This window comes from Microtus pennsylvanicus, chromosome 4 (assembly GCF_037038515.1).
Source record: "Microtus pennsylvanicus isolate mMicPen1 chromosome 4, mMicPen1.hap1, whole genome shotgun sequence".
Classification (NCBI taxonomy): Eukaryota; Metazoa; Chordata; class Mammalia; order Rodentia; family Cricetidae; genus Microtus; species Microtus pennsylvanicus.
Window position 1 is genome coordinate 114,158,836 of NC_134582.1, and position 17,911 is coordinate 114,176,746.

The 17,911-nt window shown below is 40.8% G+C and overlaps 1 protein-coding gene across 2 annotated transcripts in view; it reads left to right on the forward strand.

Moving 5' to 3' along the window:
- Mtr (5-methyltetrahydrofolate-homocysteine methyltransferase) overlaps positions 1-17,911 on the forward strand; it is an 85,701-nt gene that overhangs the window by 22,091 nt on the left and 45,699 nt on the right. For both annotated transcript variants that reach the window (XM_075970220.1, XM_075970221.1), the window contains exons 9-14: positions 2,097-2,197; positions 3,982-4,043; positions 5,318-5,385; positions 7,969-8,048; positions 11,494-11,606; positions 16,482-16,622. In XM_075970220.1, the coding sequence (XP_075826335.1) occupies positions 2,097-2,197; positions 3,982-4,043; positions 5,318-5,385; positions 7,969-8,048; positions 11,494-11,606; positions 16,482-16,622 (565 nt within the window). The remainder of the gene's footprint in view (positions 1-2,096; positions 2,198-3,981; positions 4,044-5,317; positions 5,386-7,968; positions 8,049-11,493; positions 11,607-16,481; positions 16,623-17,911) is intronic.

Below are 17,911 nucleotides of genomic sequence, written 5' to 3' on the forward strand. Positions count from 1 at the left end.
CTGTGTTTCTACTGCATCATTGCCATGGTGCACGGGATTTCCTCTAGTCTCTGAGACTTAAGGGCTTCAAGGCTTCTGGAATAAATAGGTCACACTGATATCAGGAGAGTTCTCTTCTAGGCAGTTAAGTGTTTGCTGTGAGTCTGCTTATAATTTAAGACTGCTTGGCTGGATTTTAGGCTATTAACGCTCAGGTGACATTTTCAGAACAGTGATTGCAAGTGTTATGGCAGTGTCCCTCTCAATTTGTGGAACAGCAGAAGCAGTCTGGAGTAAAAGTAGGGATGTTAAAGGTCAGGTTTTTATCTTTTATATAGAAGTTAGCAGTCATTGAAAAGAGTCAACATGAGAAACTGTTATTTAATGATTGACTGTTATCACAGACTCTTTGTTAACAAAGAGCAGTAGAATCCTGTATTATTCATTTATCATTCATTGAAATCCAGCTATTGTCCTGGAATACTGGCCAAGTGAAGTAGTCCACATTAAAGAGAAACACTTCCCTAAATGAGAACGTAAAACATGACTCACTAGGTGAAGGTGCTTGCTGCTAAGCTCGGTGACCTGATTTGATCACCAGGACCCACATGGTAGGCGAGAACCCACACCTGCAGACTGTCCTCTAACTTCCAGATGTACATGCCTCCCTTGTATTCCCTCTCTCCAAATACAAATTCTGTACAGAAACAGTGAAGGAAATCCGGCTGTATGTAGTGGTAGGTCCTTGTAGGACTCAGAGATGGCTCTTTAGACATGGTAACAACTGAACTATGTTGACTTGAGCCAGAGTTTGCTAAATAGGTAGGATACATGGATGTGTCAGAGTGACTTAATGTCAGTACGAGAACTGGATAGTTGATAAGGAATGTCCGTATGTGATATTTCATTTGAGCTTTATTAGAACTCTAAGAATTGAGTGGGCATTACTTGCTTCTTATCTCTAGGTACTTGTAGTTGAAGACTGATTGACTGGGTAATGTCAACTGTGGAAAAGAAAATTAGCATTGGAACTAAGTTTGGAAAACATTTAAACAACCTTACTAGTTGATAACACAATGATTTACAGTGTTATTTGCAATATGCTGAATCCATATTACAGTAGCTGCCTTGGTTACTTTTTTCTTGCTGTGATAAAACACCATGACCAAGACAATTTATAAAAGAAAGCACTTAATTTAGGGCTTACAGTTTCAGACTATTAGAGTTCCTGACCATCATGGTAGAGACCATGGCAGCAGACAGGCGTGGTGCTGGAGCAGTAGTTGAGAGCTTCCATCTTGAGACCAAACCACTAGGCAGAGAATGATGAAAGTCTTAAGAAACCTTGAAGTCTTCCTCCTGTGACATTCCTCTTCAAATGAGGCCAGATCTCCTATACTTTCCCAGTTTCACCAACTGATATATGTGCACCTCTGAGGGCCATTCTTACCCATAACATCCTAGTGACCTACGATGAAAGCTACCAAATGCACTGGTAAAATATCTAAACTGGAAAGGTCTGTTCAGTTGTAAGTTAACCATGCATGGGACCTTGCAGCCCCCTTTTTATGTGTTTGTTTTTGAGTCAGCATCTCCTGAAGCTTAGAGTGGTCTCACACTTGCTGTGGCATTGTGGAGACCTCCTGCCTCTGCCTCCCGAGTGCTGGGATTACAGACATCTACCATCATGCCTGGACCTGGATTTAGCAGTCTTAAGGGAGATGTGAGGATCAGTTGAAAATCGGTGATCAGAGAATCATGTTTGCTTTAGATCAGATACACAACAACAACAACAAGAAGCAGAAAGCAGAATTTTCTATATTCCCCCCCTGCCCACACTTCACCAGTTTTCCCTGTTAACATCTTGCCTTGGTATGGTAGGGTATTAATACATTATTAACTGAATACTAATCTATGTTAGAGCTCTCTTTTGTACATTCTGTGGATCTTTGCAAATATGCAGTGACACATATCTGCTATTTTAAGATCATATGGAATAGTTTTATTCACCAAAAATCCTGGATTTCTATACGTATTCATCTCTTCATTATAACTTTTATGTATAAATATTTTGAATGACAGATGATGCTTCTGAAATCTGCTTACTGTTTTTTTAGCATTGGATTAAATTGTGCTCTGGGTGCAGCTGAAATGAGGCCTTTCATTGAAACAATTGGAAAATGTACAACAGCCTATGTCCTCTGTTACCCAAATGCAGGTATGTTTATAAGGGGGTGTTGCATGTGAAGAACTTGATATATTCAAGTCATGGTAATTGGGATAACTTCTTAATTTGGAGAATTTATATTTTAGGCGTGTGTGTATACATATAGTGGAGGGAGGGAGAGAGAAGGAGGGAGGGAGACTCAAGTGTGTCTGTTTTTTTAAAACTCAACATGAATTTTGCCAAAACAAAACAAAACATTGAGCATTTGACTTTATACTAGTGCTTCCCCTTAAGCCTGAAAGAATAGTTTTGCTCAGCAGAACAGTTTCAGTTAGGGCGTATCTTCAGGAAATTAGTCTAGCTTTGTCACTAATAAGGGTTTTACCGTGTGAATATAGCCAGAGCGATGCCAAAATAAGAGGGGACCTTTCCCCATTTTGTTTGTTAGCAGAAAAGCATTGTGGGTAGTTATAGTTTAAAAACTAAGATTTCTAGTTGATGGCACCTAAAAATTTCAGACATATGTAGATCTCAAACTTCCCAGGAAATGTTGATAATGTGGTTGGGACTGGCCAAGTTTCCCAGGGGATACTTTGTGTACTATTCAGCTAATTAGGGCTAAAAATTATATTCTGCATATTCTTATCCAAATGTATACATTAAAAAAATTAAAATATTTCTATTAGTATGTGTGTAAATGATCTATATATATGGGCGCAATTACTTGTGTGTCATGGCGTTCATATGGAGGTCAAAGGATAACTTTTAGGAATTGATTCTCTCTTTCCACTCTGGGTTTTGAGGCTTGAACACATCTCACCAGCCTCAAGTCTATACATTTTAAAATGTATAAAAATGGTCTGGACAGCCGGGCGGTGGTAGTGCACGCCTTTAATCCCAGCACTCGGGAGGCAGAGGCAGGTGGATCTCTGTGAGTTCGAGGCCAGCCTGGTCTACAAGAGCTAGTTCCAGGACAAGAACCCAAAAGCTACGCAGAAACCCTGTCTCGAAAAATCCAAAAAAAAAAGAAAGAAAAAAAAACGGTCTGGACAGATGGTTCAGTGGTTTTACTTGTTCTAGCCAAGGACCTGGGATTAATATCCAGCCCCCATATGTTGGTTCACAGCCATCCATAACTCCAGTTCCAGGAACTCTGACACCCTCTTCTGACCCTTTTGGCACCAGGCCACATAAATTTAAGCAAAATACATCTTTAAAAATGCATACTTTATTTTATTTTCCTTTGGTATTCCTTTGGTAATTAGGGGCAGGACATGACTCCAGTAGAAAACTAGATAGTCAAAGGATAAGGTATCATGTTATACTAAAGAGAGATAAACATTTACTTTAGAAACAAAGATGTCACAAGCTCTAGGTAAAAGATACACATGGGAAATAGTTCAGATACTATGAAACTTTTTATGCTATCTGAAATACAGTAGAAGTATTTAACTAATTTAAAGAAGGCTGGTATTTCTTATTTTTGGTTGCATTGCATGTCAGATGTTCATTAGTTCAAAGGCTATGGGATTGTGTACAGGGTGTCTTCCACACAAGCAGTTTTGTAAGACGAATGAGTTTATCTTATTGTGAGGGGTTTGGAGGTGGAGGCTGGAGCACTGTGTTCCAAATGGGAGTGAACATGTAAAAGAAAAGTGAATGTTCTTCAAATTTTGTTCTTGTTGTTATGCTATCTGCTCTGTAAATACTGTATTATTATTATTCATTTTGTAAGCAGTTATAATTTGAGTGTCAGTAGAGAATTGTGTAAATTTTAAAACACCTAGATATTTGTTAAGATACTTTTGAATAATGGTTGAAATGTCCTTTCTCAGGTCTTCCCAATACTTTTGGTGACTATGATGAAACACCATCCATGATGGCCAATCACCTAAAGGTCAGGGATCCATTCATTTCAGTTTTGAAAATATAGTGTTATTTTAATTAATTAATTAATTAACTTTGAGATCCAGTTTCTCTTGCCTAAGGTGCTCTTAAACTTCTTGTCCTTCTGCCTCAACCTCCTGAATAGTTGGGGTTATAGAGGTAGGTATGTGCCAAAATGCATGATGGAAGATGGTATTTAGATTTAATATAATTTTCTTTCAAAATATTGTATATAATAACCAAATAAAGTCTAGGTAATCTGAGAAAGTAGTAGAAGCATAAGGCAGACTTAACTGTCTGCTTACTTAATGGTTGGCAGTGGTAGCTATTGGAAAATTCCTAGTGAAGTCGTCTCCAAACTGAATGACACGTAGCTCGCTACAGTGTCCCTTCTTCAACACTATCAAATAATGGCTGCCCCTCTCCTTCACTTGAGACTGCGGGGTGGGTGAATTAGATGTCCACGTGCCTCCCTCTCTTGAGTGTACTCGCCATCCTTGAATCACGGGACTGTGTCACTGCTGCTGTTGCTCAGTGCACTCATGTCGTGATGCCTCTGTTTCCCTTCAGTTTTTGAATTTCCAGATCTTGGCTCACTGATGCTTTCTCTTAGACTATTTCTGAGTCAGTTCATATAATTTCACTATCTTTTTTTGTTTGTTTCCACTGAGGGTTTTGCTACAGCCCAGACTGCTTTTGAGCTCATGATTCTCCTGCCTTAGTCTCCTGAGTACTGAGATTATAATTTCAATTATCTTAAGTAGATAATCTTGGTGCTCCGCTTTCTCAGCCTCTTTATTTATCTCTTCACTCACTAGACTCTGGTTATTCCAGACCCTGCTGATCAGTATGGCGCCTTACCTGTGTGTTTGATGAAATGCTTGAAACATGACTAATGTGACAGAGGGCATTCATTTTTTTATTTAAAAAAAATTAAATTAAATTGAAAAACTGATACTCATATGTCATTTGAAAATGTGTTATCCATTTCATATTCATTGTGGTCATATGGGTAAAAACCAGTTTCTTTTCATCATAAAGGCAAATAAAATTACTTCTGTGTTTCAGACAACATAAGAGGTTTCATGGTATCTGTACTATGTCCTATGTGTATCTTTTACCTAGGGCTTGTGACAGTTTTTAATTTAAAGTACAAGTAAATGTGTTTACCTCTCTTTAGTATCATCTCAGTTATTTTCAGGAAATATAGAAAGTAAATGCTCTTATGCTGAGTTTGTTTTGGTAAATTTTGAATTCAGATGAATTCACTTTCCCTAAGTACAGGACTTTGCTATGGATGGCTTGGTGAATATAGTTGGTGGCTGCTGTGGTTCAACACCCGATCATATCAGGTAATGGTTACCTCTTTTTTTCCTGCTTTAAAATTTGTTTGGTTTTATTTGTTGATAATTTTTAATGAATTTTTATTATTTTTTGGAGAATTTTATACATGTACATAATTATTTTGATCATATTTACTCCCTAGTTCTCCTCTTTATGTGCCTTTGAGGCAGGGTCTGTCTTACTGTGTAGCTCACACTGGCCTGGTACTTAATATGTGTAGGTAGCTTGGGCTGGCCTTGAACCTGTGGCAATCTTCTTGACTTAGCTTCCCAAATCTGGGATTATAGCATATACCATCATGTCTGGCCTTTTATTTTGTGTGTGCGTGTCTATGTATGTGTGTGTTTTCAGGGCCTACAAAGGTAGGCATTAGAATGGATATTGGATTTCTTGTAGCTGGCGTTGCAGGTATTTGTGAACTACCCAGTTTTGTGGGTGCTGGCATTTGAGGCATTTTGATAGCCCTCTTTGTCCTCTTCTGTTCTATTCTCTTCTCAAGACAAGGTCTCATTGTGTAGCTCTGACTGGCATAGACCCTGTTGTATAGCTCAAGTTGGCCTTAAACTCTTGGCACCACCTGTCTCAGCTTCCTGAGGATTGAGAATGTAGGTGTGAACCACTTTGTCCAACCTAATATTTCCTGTGCTTATCAGCTCAGTTGTTCTACCCACAAGTTTGTATGTTTAGTCTTAACCTTTGGTACTTGGAATGTGACTGTGTGTGGAGGTGTTTGAAGGAACAAGTGGATCTGCCCATAATCCTGCACAGTCAGTGTCCGTGCAAGAACAAGATACAAGTGAACAGGTGAAAGAAAGAAGGTCGTGTATACACAAGACATCAGCAGTTGCAGGCCGCAGGGAGAGAGAGGCCTTACTTAGAAGAAGCACCATCAGCACCTCAGTCACAGACTGTCTATTAGATGTGAGTTAGTTTTTTTGTGTACGCCTCGTTACTATGGCAGTGATAGTGCTTCATATTATGAAAAATACAAGCAAAAGCAGCTTTATATAAAGAAACACTCTAAAAATTAAAGTAGTACAGAAAAATTACAGTGAGCTGTCATGTACCTATCTCAGAGATACCATAATTTTCCATTTTGCCATTGTTATTTTGTCTGACACTGAACTTCTACCCCTGGAATATTGTAAACTCCATATAAGACTCCACCCGGATAGTCCCAGGTGGATAATTTGAATGCTCACAAAAGGACAACTAGGTGTTCTTAGGTGCAGCACATGCCTCCATTAGGTTCTCTCCTACAGAGACAGTACCTAGCATCTTGAGGTCTAGAGGAATAGCCTCCTTGGTCCTGTGTGTCATTGCTTACTCAAGCTTTCAGGGGCCTGTGTGAAGGAAGGAGTGAAAAATGACAGTGCTGGTTATGGATATGTTTATTCTTATCATTTGTGGCTCTCAGAAAGATTAGGAGTCTCAGCCATTTCCCATAGAGTCAACAGTGATTGTGTTTTCAGCCAGCCCTTACTGTTCCGTGTATGTGCACATATTTCTTTAGCTGAGTTACCCAATACTTTTTTTTGTTTGTTTTTGTTAAACTACTTTTCTTGACTTCTCTGACAGAAGTCTTGGCTGGAACTTCCTGTGTAGACTAGGCTGGCCTGGAACTCACAGAAGTCTGCCTGCTTCTGCCTTCTGAGTGCTGGGCTTAAAGGTGTGCACCTTTACACCTGGCTTCTATGATATACTGTAAATAACTATAAAGTTACTATATATTTACCTTTTTGGTGCTGTTAATTGAACCCAAGGTTTGTATGTACTCATCATCTACTCTAGCGCAGTATACCTACATTCCTATTGTTTGTATATCCTTTATGTTTTGTCTTCACCAGTAGTTGAAGTATCTTATCTTTGGATCACAGACCGACTCTTCATTTTTTTGGTTCACTTCCTCTTTAAAAAGAGGTTGTTATAACTTGGGTATTTGTATGTTGGTATCTATACCTATCTGTATAACTCCTGCTTTTACTTAGTCATCCACATACTAATTTGGGGACAGTAGAGTGAGCAGTGCCTATAGGGCCTGATAGTAAATAGAGAAAGCTAGATTTTGTGGTTTATCAAGCAGAAATTGACAATGTTAAAGAGACTCTGGATAACTGAAACACATTTTGAGGAGTAATGTTTTGAAGAATCCAAACTCTATTTCTCTGTTCCTTCTTTGTTGTGTGCACAGGACTGACCTCTCTCCATAGCCGGCAACCCAGCAAACTCCCCAAGCGCACATTTACTGTTATTTCTCAGAGCTCCAACTTCTCTTTGAAGTTGCTAAACTGTTGGTTAGGTAGTGGGGACGTGTTTTGTGTGTGGGCTGGGGGGAGGAAAAGGGTTTTGGTTTGCAGTTTGTGTTTGTGCAGACCTCACACAGCAGCTCCGCTCGTGTCTGTGATGGTAGAAACAGCACAGCCAGCACTGCTGAGGAAGTGAAGGATGTAACTGCTGCTGTACATTTAAGTAGGCATATCATTATGCGCATGGGTGTATTGATGCAGGCTTATTTTCATAGCTGGAAATTATCTTAATTAAATACATGTTACTCTGAATTAATGAATACAGTGTTTTCTTTTTTAACTTAGGGAAATCGCTGAAGCTGTGAAAAATTGTAAACCTAGAGTTCCACCAGCTAGTGTTTTTGAAGGACATATGTTACTATCTGGTAAGTCATGAAGATGTAGTTTTTTAACAAACTATTTATAGGATCTATTTAATGTGTATATATCTAAGTGAAACTTATTAGGTCAAAGAAGAGCGGTTATTTTCCTTGGCACTTAGGTAAATTTTACTAAAGAACTCTGTTTTTCTAGGATGGGTAGAGAGATTAATTCCAGGGTAAAAAGGAATGAAGAGCAGGCGACTTGCTGATATACTCCCTTGTTTACAGTGAGTCTGTGGGCTTGTCTTTGCTGCACAGAGACAGCATAGCCTTGTCATTGCCTAAGTTTTAATACTCAGTTGATAGAAAGTATTGAAAATTCCAAATGGTTAAGGCCTAGTGCTTTGTAATGGCAATGTATTGTTAGAATCTTGTATTTGCTGTTTGTTTGGGACTTGATTTTATTTTTGGTCTCTCTATGCAGCCCTGGCAGTGCTGGAACTCATTTCATAGACCAGGCTGGCCTCATAGATCCACCTGCCTCTGCCTCCTGACTATTGGGCTTATAGGCGTGCATCATCATGCCTGGATTTTTTAATTTAATTTAATTTTCCTGAAATGTTGGTGTATAAAGACAGGTCTCACTGTATAGCCAAAGGCCGCCTCAAACTAACAGTCCTTGTGTTTCCTCTTTCTGAGTGCTAGAATTACAAGTATGTACTACCATGTCCAATCTGAAAAACACTTTGTTAACCTGTGTATAAATAAGAGAAGTATTGCTTCTGTATCTGATGAGTCATTGCTGCTAGATCAGAAGCGCTTTGTAGAATGCCATTAGATCACACTAGCACCCTCAGCATTTAGTGGTTGTCATTTCTATTTAGCTGTATACAACCTCCAGATTGTGTGAAAGGTCAGGGGGCACAAGGCTCATTAGCAATGAGAAAAGTCAGAAACGGTAAATGTAGAAAGTTATTGCTTCCTGAGTCTGTGAACTAATGGCCTGGAATATCTGTATAATTACCCAGGCCATTATAATCTTCCTCTTTCTCATACTAGCTTCTTCATGTAATGCTTTGGCAAAGGACTCAAAGGCCATTTTTTTTTTTATGAAGCTCTATTAGCTGATGCTAATTTTGTGTAATTCATTTTTATGATAAGTAAGGCTGAGACTATCACTGATTTGTAAGCTGAAAGATTGTATGATTGTCTCAGGTTGTGTGATCACATAAGTGATGAACGCAAGGCCTTCGTCTCTAGAACCTGCCTGTGACTATTCAGGGAGACTGCTTTCTATAATACTTTAAAAACAAAGGCTGTTTGACAACCTTTTCTACAGTCATTTCACAATCTTTTGCTTTTTGTCTGAGTATAATGCATCTACATGTGTTATCTGAGACTTGCCTCTGAATTAGCCTGTGCCAGGGAAGATGGTGCTACTCCTTAGTAAATAAGGTAATAATATGCCAAAGCCCAATGGTCTGCCTTGGGTGCCTCATGGTGGAAGATCAACCACAGTGGCTCCTGTGGACCTCCCTCACCATCCAGTTTGGCAGTGTTAGTTTTAGGTTCATGGTCTTTCAGTGAAAGAGATGGAGTGCTCTTCCACAGTCACTGTTGACTGGGTCTTCCACATATGCTGTTGTTGTGACCATCCACATGCTCTGTTGATGGGACCTTCTACATTCACTGTTGATATGACCTTCCGTGTTCACTGCTGACTTTCCATAAACTTTGTTGATGAGGTCCTTCCGCATGCAATGTTAATGGGACCTTCTACATGCAATGTTGTTGAGACCTTCCAAATACTCTGATGATGGGTGAAGAGATTTGTTCCATGCAGCTGCAAGTTGATTTCTGATAGAACAGCAATGGAGCAAAAAGAGACAGTTCTTTTGAGGTAGGATTTTGAAGCATAGTATACATGTTGACCTCAAAGTCCTACAAGTTACAGAGTGCTGGGATTATGGCTATGAATCACCATGCCTGATTCAACAATCTTTTTTTTCCCCCAAGATGGGTTTCTTTGTAACTCTGGCTGTCCAAGAACTTGCTTTATAGACCAGGCTGACCTTGAACTAACAGCCTGCTCCTCCCAAGTGCTTAAATTAAAGGTGTGCACTACCACTACCTGTTTTTGTTTTTTGTTATTGTTCTTAAAATATTTATTTTTTGAGAATTTCATACAATCTATTTTTTTAAACAGATTTACATATATCCCAACTCTTCCAGTAACTACCCTTTTTATTCTGCTATCCCTCCCTACCCAGTTTTTAGTTTCTCCTTGTCGTAGAGTTTCAAATGCTGTGAAGAGAAACCATGACCATGGCAACTCTCATAAAGGAAAAAATTTGATTGGCTGGCTTACAGTTCAGAGATTTACTCCCTTATCATCATGGTGAGATATGGCAGTCTATAGGCAGACACGGTGCTGAAGAAGCAGCTGAGTATTTTGTGTCTTGATCCACAGGCAACAGAAGTGAACTGAGACAATCAGCATATGTTGAGCATAGGAGACCACAAAGCCTGCCTCCATAGTGACACACTTCCTTCAACAAGGCCACACCTACTCTAACAAAGCCACACCTCTTAATAGTACCACTCCCAATGAGTTTATAGGGGCCAATTACATTCAAACCACCGCACTCTACAACCTTCCAAGCCTAGTTGGTGTTGCCCATGTAGTTTTGACTCTTTTAATTTTAGATTGTTTTTTTGAGACAGGGTATTTCTGTGCGGTCTTGGAACTTACTCTGTAGACCAGGTTGGCCTTGAACTCACAGAAATCTGCATGCCTCTGCCTCCTAAGTGCTTGAATTAAAGGTGTGTGCCATCATTGCCTGGCTGCACATGGGTTTTGAAAAGAAAATGACACACATTCTATTTCTCTTTCCTTCCTTATCTCCTTGTTTCCCTGTCTCCCAGCAGCTATCAGATGCCAATAACGTCTCAGCTCATGATGGGGTCTTGTGCCTACTTCCTCCATCTAGTTCTGAATGGGACATAACATGCCCCTCTTAGGCTCAGGGATTTTCAGGGGAAAGTGGGGCAGAGAGTTTATAACTGTCAGAAGTTGTGGGTAGCATCAAGAGACAGGATTTTCCAGACACAACAGAGTAGTTACACATGACTCACAGCAATTGGAACAGCATGCACAAGGCGTACTCAAGCTCAGTCCTCCTTTGAAGTTTTCTTCATGACTTTTGCCCCAGAGCCTTAGTTAAATAAGAATGATGGTGGCTTTTCTTTTGAGAGACTATGTGGTTCAGCCCACTTTGGGTATTTACAGCACAGAGCTCTGCTGTGTTTCTTCTTGGGAGATCTGGTTGTAAGCAGAGTTGCAACAAGTAGCCTTTCAATGTTCAGAAAAGAAAAGATTGTGATCCTGTTTCCCTGTCATCTCCTGTCCTATCTGCTCAGATGGGCATGACATTCTTACTGAAAATACTTTGTTTCATGTCATCCATGTGCATTTTCAAGAACTTTTCAAAATGCTTTTCCTTTTAAGGTCTCGAGCCCTTCAGGATTGGACCATACACCAACTTTGTTAACATTGGAGAGCGCTGTAACGTGGCAGGATCCAAGAAGTTTGCTAAACTCATCATGGCAGGAAACTATGACGTGAGCATCTTCATGAGGCCCCCGGGGGCATTGCCCTGCCTCTGGGTAGACTGCATGTCGGCAGAGTGTGTTTGTTCTGTCTGGTGCTGTTGCAGAGCTGCTAGGATGTATGTGAGGGTGCTGATGGCAGCTGGTGGTAGGTGGGGCTGCGGGGGCGATGACGCTTTGAAGATTTGAAGCTGCTGTTGTTACTAATCAGAAAGCATTGCATTTGGGGCGTGGGGTGAGATGACTGGGAGGGATCCAGCTTCTAGTCATTCATTGTTCAGTAAGTTTGGATATTTGGGAATACTCTCCATTTTGGCCTCTCAAAAACCTTTCTCTGGATGGGGAAAACCAGGGGAGTTCCATTGTTTTAAATTACATATTATGCATATGACTGTTTTGCTTACATGAATGTATGCATACCACGTATGTGCCTGGAACACAGAAGACCAGAAGGGCATTGGATCCCTAGGAGATGGAGTTACAGATGGTTGTGAAATTCCATGTGGGTGCTGGGAACTGAACCAGGTCCTCTAAAAGAACAACAAGTATTTATTGATTTATTTTCAAGACAGGGTTTCTCTGTGCCTCCCTGACTGTTCTGGAATTCACTCTTTATGCCAGGCTGGCCTCTAACTCACAGAGATCCGTCTGCCTCTGCCTCCAAAGTGCTGGGATTAATGGTGTGTGCCACTGTTACCTGGCAACAAGAAGTATTTTTAATTACTGAGTCATCTCTGCTCCTCCCAAAGAGAATTCTTACTCCTCTGACCACATCAAATGCTTGCTGTGGAATATATTGTTAGTCTGTTAGCTATAGGTCAGAACAAAATCAAAGGTCCTTGTCTTGAGAAGTCTGCATTTTTAGCTGTGTATACTATAGATGAGTCAGATTTAATCCATGCAGAGCATGGCTAAGATATCTGGATAGGTTTTACTTTTCTGTAAGTATGAAATAAAAATGGAAGAAGTTGATTTAAGGTTTTGGGTTTTTTCTTCTTCTGTGAGTTAATTTCTTCTTTTCTTTTTTGTCCGGCAGTGGTGGTACACGCCTTTAGTTCCAGCGCTGGAGAGGCAGAGACAATCGGACCCCTTTGAGTTCAAGTCCAACCTGATCTATAAAGCGAGTTTCAGGATAGCTAGGGCTACACAGAGAAGGCCTGTCTCAAAAAAAAATTTTTTTTTAAACTGGGGCATAGTGGGTACATGTCTTTAATCCCAGTACATGAAATGCAGAGGCAGGAAGATTTCTATGAGCTCAGGCTGGCATGGTCTACATAGTAAGGGCTTGTCTTAAAATTTTTTAAAAAAATTATTCTGTCTCTGTGTATGTGAGTATGCTTGTGTGTGTTTATACACATATGTGAACATTCATGTACAAAGCACTGCATGAATGTGGAGGTTAAGGGACAGCTTGTAAGAGTTGATTCTCTCCTTCCACATTTGTTTCTTAGGACTCAGACTCATGTCAGGTTTGGTATCAAGCACCTTAACCAGATGAGGCAGCCTCTCATTGAGTTTTTGTGATTTTTTTTGTTTGTTTCAGGATCTGAACAGATTGAAGTTGTTGTTTTAGTTTCATTTTACATTCCAACTACAGTTCTCCCTCCTACCCCTCCCAAAGGGTAAGGGCTCCCATGGGGAGTCAACAAAACGTAGCACATTAAGTTCATGCAGGACCAAGTCCCGCCCTCCTACATCAAGACTGAGCACAGCATCCCACCATAGGGAGTGGGCTCCACAAAGCTAGGTCATGCACCAGGGATAGATCCTGGTGCCACTGCTAGGGACCCCATAGATAAACCAGGTTACATAACTCTCTCCCACATACAGAGAGGGCCTAGTTCAGTCCCATGCAGGCTCCACAGCTGTCAAGAGTTCTTGAGTTCTCACAAGCTTGGTTCAGCTGTCTCTGTAGATTTAAGGGATTTTTAAATATGCTCATTTTATTTGTATGTGTATTGTGAGTTTATTTACGTGTGTGTGTGTGTGTGTGTGTGTGTGTGTGTGTGTGTGTGTGTGTGTGTGAGTGTGCATGTGGAGTCTAGGAAAGGGCACTGAATCCCTTAGAGCTGGAGTTAAGACACATTCTGTGGGAAACCTGACTTGTTAGATGTGTCCTGAGATCAGAACTCAGCCTCATTATGTGTCCTTACCCCTTGGGCCATCTTTCTAGCCTATAGATTTAGGTGCTCCACCCCTCAAGACACGGTCTTACTGTGTAGCTTTGCCTACCCTGGAACTCAGTACGTAGACCAGGCTGACCTTGAGTTCACAGTGATCAGCCTGCCTCTACCTCCCACATGTCAGGATTAAAGGCATGGGTCACTATACCCGACTTAGATTTAGTTTTTAGCCATGCAGAAACAACCCATTTATGTATCTTCCTTTTGGAATTGCTAACCACTGTTTCCCTGCATCCCCGTTGTCTTTTTTAGTGCAGGTGTTGGTTGCCTGATGCTCTTCCCTTTCGTCCTGTTGCTGTTAGTGCTGCCATTTACTTTTATCGTGCTTGTCCTCCAGATTTGAAAGCACTTTTTGTGAATAGGGAGCAGGATGCAGTTCAACTTCTTGAGGCTATCATTCTGTCCTTGCCACCTGTGCTGTAGCTTACCGTCTTGATTTGTCCTCTGAGCATTCTGGAAGGTTCTCTGCCATCATGCCTTGGCTCTTGCTTGCACCTTCTGAAGTGCTTGTGACCCTTAATAGTCAGATGGTGTTTTTCAGTTGGCAGAGGAGATAACAGTTTTTTTTTCTTCTTCTGCCTATTCTCTGGCTGTTTTAGCTTTGATGGCCTTCTTAATGAGGGCAGAGATTGCTTTAGGAGGAAGTACACAAGTAGACATAATACTAAGGTTTTCTTTTGTGTCCAGTCACTGTGCTAAGCGTATTGTATTGTCACTAAACTTGCACAGTTCCATGAAAGTCAAACTGCTTCTTTTCACCATTCTACAGGTGGAGATTTGGGGAGGTTAAAATTACTAGTCTGTTTTTACATAGAATTGGTAAAAGGAAGTCTTGAAACCCATGTACTTAACTGTCTTGTGGTCTCTGCCTAGGGGAGCCTGTAGGGAGATACAGTTGAAGTGGGCCTGGGGAGTGCAGAGTGGGTGGATGGGTCCTTCATAGAATCTAGGTTTCCCTGACTTCAGTGAACTTGAGGGCTCTGTGGTTTGAAGGGGAGGGCACTGATTGAGCAATGTTAGATCTGATATCTTGCTCTTGAAGGAATGACCTTAGTAGGTTTGGGAGCATTCTGTCTTCAAGCACTTGTTCTATGACTGATGAAATAGGTCAGATATTGGCATCTGCATTTCCCATGTCTTTGGAACCTCTGTTGATAACTTGTCTCCTCTTTGCTTCCTCCAGTCTATTCCTGCATTGGTGGGATGAAGACTTTGCTTCCCAGGATACAACACCTTTGTTAAAGTTGATTAGCTTTCATCTCTGATTCAGATATTTGTGGCATTTGATCCCCGCACTGGTGTCAGCGCTTACTTGTGTTCTTTTTCAGTGTGACAGTATTGTGTGCCTTCAACTAGATATAAGCTCCTCAAGGACGGGGATTGTGATAAACTTTTTTATTCCTTATACTATTTATTTAAATCATCCCTGATACTAAAATCATCCCCTTTCCCCTGTGCTGGAGGTGGAACCCAGTATCTCGTGCTTGCTAAGCAAGTACTATATCTACCGAGCCCCAGCTCTGCTTCCCTGTCTCCTACTCTCTGTCTTTCTCTCTCTCACTCTTGACCCTAGGGTCTTGAGTGTGCTAGGTAAGCACTACCACTGATCTGCAGCTTAAGCACTCGAAATTCTATTTTTAGACAGGATCTTACTGTGTATCCCTGGTTGATCTCAAACTCAGAGAAATACCTCTGCCTCTTCAGTGCTAGAATTAAAGGTGAACACTGCAATGCCCAGCCTAAAAGCCATTTTTAATTTTACTTTTTATGAGCCTTTGGGCTGCGAGTGTAGTTCAGTGGTAGAGCTCTTAGTTATCCTTGCTATCCTTTTTCTTTATGTTGATTTGTTCCTCTGGCATATGCCCAATGGCTTCTTCCTGTTTTTATCACAGTGAATGACAAAATTCCTTCTGTGGAGTTTGGGGGGCGGGCGCAAAGAAAATCAGACTAACAACAGCACCTGTTATTGATTTTACCCTTGCTCATATATTGGGCTACAAAGCTATAATGAAGATTCAAACAAGTGCCTTTGTTATGTTAGTTAGACAAGGTCACTGAGGGTGTGGAGAGATGGCTCAGCAACTAAGAGTTTGTTGGCGCCTCTCTTCCTCCGTATTCCTGTTCCAGGTGCTCTTACACTCTCTGCTGGCTTCCATGGGCACCTTTATTCATATGGCATATATTCATACAGACACACATTTATAATGCATAATAAAAGTAAATCTTTACAAAAATCTCTACTTATGTGGGGAAATATTGAAGGATTAAATGAGTTTGGATGGTTGCTCTAAAGACCTTTCTTGAAGGATCTAGACTTGAGCAAGGTTTGAACCAGTGTGGAGGGGAAGGTGATTACATTGCTAACAATGATACTGTGTGATCCGTGGCACAGAGGTGATACTTAGCTGAGTAAAGTGTCCAGTGAGGGCCAACCAAGAAAGGCATTTGGGTGAGAAGGTGTCATTGGCTTATAGGCTCATGAATTTAGATCCTTCATGGTAGGAATCTGTTTTGGCAGACTCCAAGCAGTGAAATGATGTGTGGAAAGATGTAGTAGTCTATGGTGAGTGTTGGGGAGTAGGGGACAGGCCCAGAGTCAGGGAGGCAACATGTCTATTTCAGTAACAAAGGACCTTGGAGTGTGGGAGGAATTGCTTTTCCTAGTCATTGTCTCCTAACGGTGCTTCTCCCATTTCTTTTCCAGGAAGCCCTGAGCATTGCCAAAGTACAGGTGGAAATGGGAGCTCAAGTGCTCGATATCAACATGGATGATGGCATGCTGGATGGTCCCAGTGCAATGACCAGATTTTGCAACTTTATTGCCTCTGAACCTGACATCGCCAAGGTTGTACAAGGTTTATAATCATCAAGGGGTTTACCTGGTTGCTGTCATTCAATTATTTAGCCTTGTCTATCTGTCCACTCAGGAACTGCTCCTCTTTTCCTCCTTTGAAAGTACCATTATTTCTGATTCTGAGCTTTCTTATTAAGCTCTGTTCCACCTGAGGCAGATTTTAGAGAGTGATTGTGCTTGACTCTTGACGAGATGCTTGGAGAAGTAGGCTTCAAGAAAACTGAATTTTGTCCATTGTCTGCAGTCTGAGAGTTGACTGTTGTATTTCAGAGGGATGCACTTAGCTGTGGCTTCCACACCAATTCTGTTTCTACCCTGGAAAATGGAGCTCAGTTATGGTTTCCTTACTATTAGAAGAGACCTTGTTAGGCATATCAGATTAAGGCAGTGATGTCTAACAGGGTTAAATCAAGATATCCTGTCTGTGTTTTTACTTGTTCTTCGAAAGGTAAAAGTTAGGGGTTGGAGAGATGACTCAGTAATTAAAAGCAGGTACTGTTCCTGTGGAGGACCTGGGTTCAGTTTCTTGCCCTTACTTCGGACAGCTCACAATTGCCTATTACCACCAGCTTCAGGGGGATCCAAACTCCTCTGGACTCCACAGGTTCCTGCATTTGTGTACAGACAGACAGACACAGACACATTTAGAAATAGTAATAAAAATTTTGCATTACATGTTTGTTTTTGAAACAGGGTCTTAGTGTGTAGTCCTGGCTGACATGTAACTTACAAAGATCTGCCTACCTCTGCCTCTGCTGTAAAAAAAAAAAAGGTTAAAAAAAGGTGAAAGGCTTTTTGTATCAGTCATTTAGAATGTTTGAGAGGGTTCAAGCTAAACCTTTTTTGTTGTTGTTGTTTGTTTGTCTAGTGTAGTAGCAACGATTGGCTTCACACTCAATAACCAATATTGACCTTGAACTCCAGCTTCACCCACCTTGGTGTGGACCACCATGCTGGAAGGACCTCTATGGGGTTTTGCTTTAAAGAAACTGTTCCCAGAGTTGCAGATCTTTAGGTTGAACTGTTATTATTTTTTTTTTTTTTGGTTTTTAAATTAGGCTTTAGTAAGAACTTATGAGAAACCTGTGGTAAGCATTAAATTACATTTACCATCTTCCATCTGTGTACTAACACTTAGTAAAAACCCTTCCAGTTTTCTGCGAGTAAATCTTTTGAGACCCTCAGGTTCAGAGCTGCTCTGGTCTGTTCAGCGTTAGTCAGAATCAGTGCTGGGGGAAGAAGTCTGGGTCTTTTTAGAGCCAAGCACACCCTTCCCCATC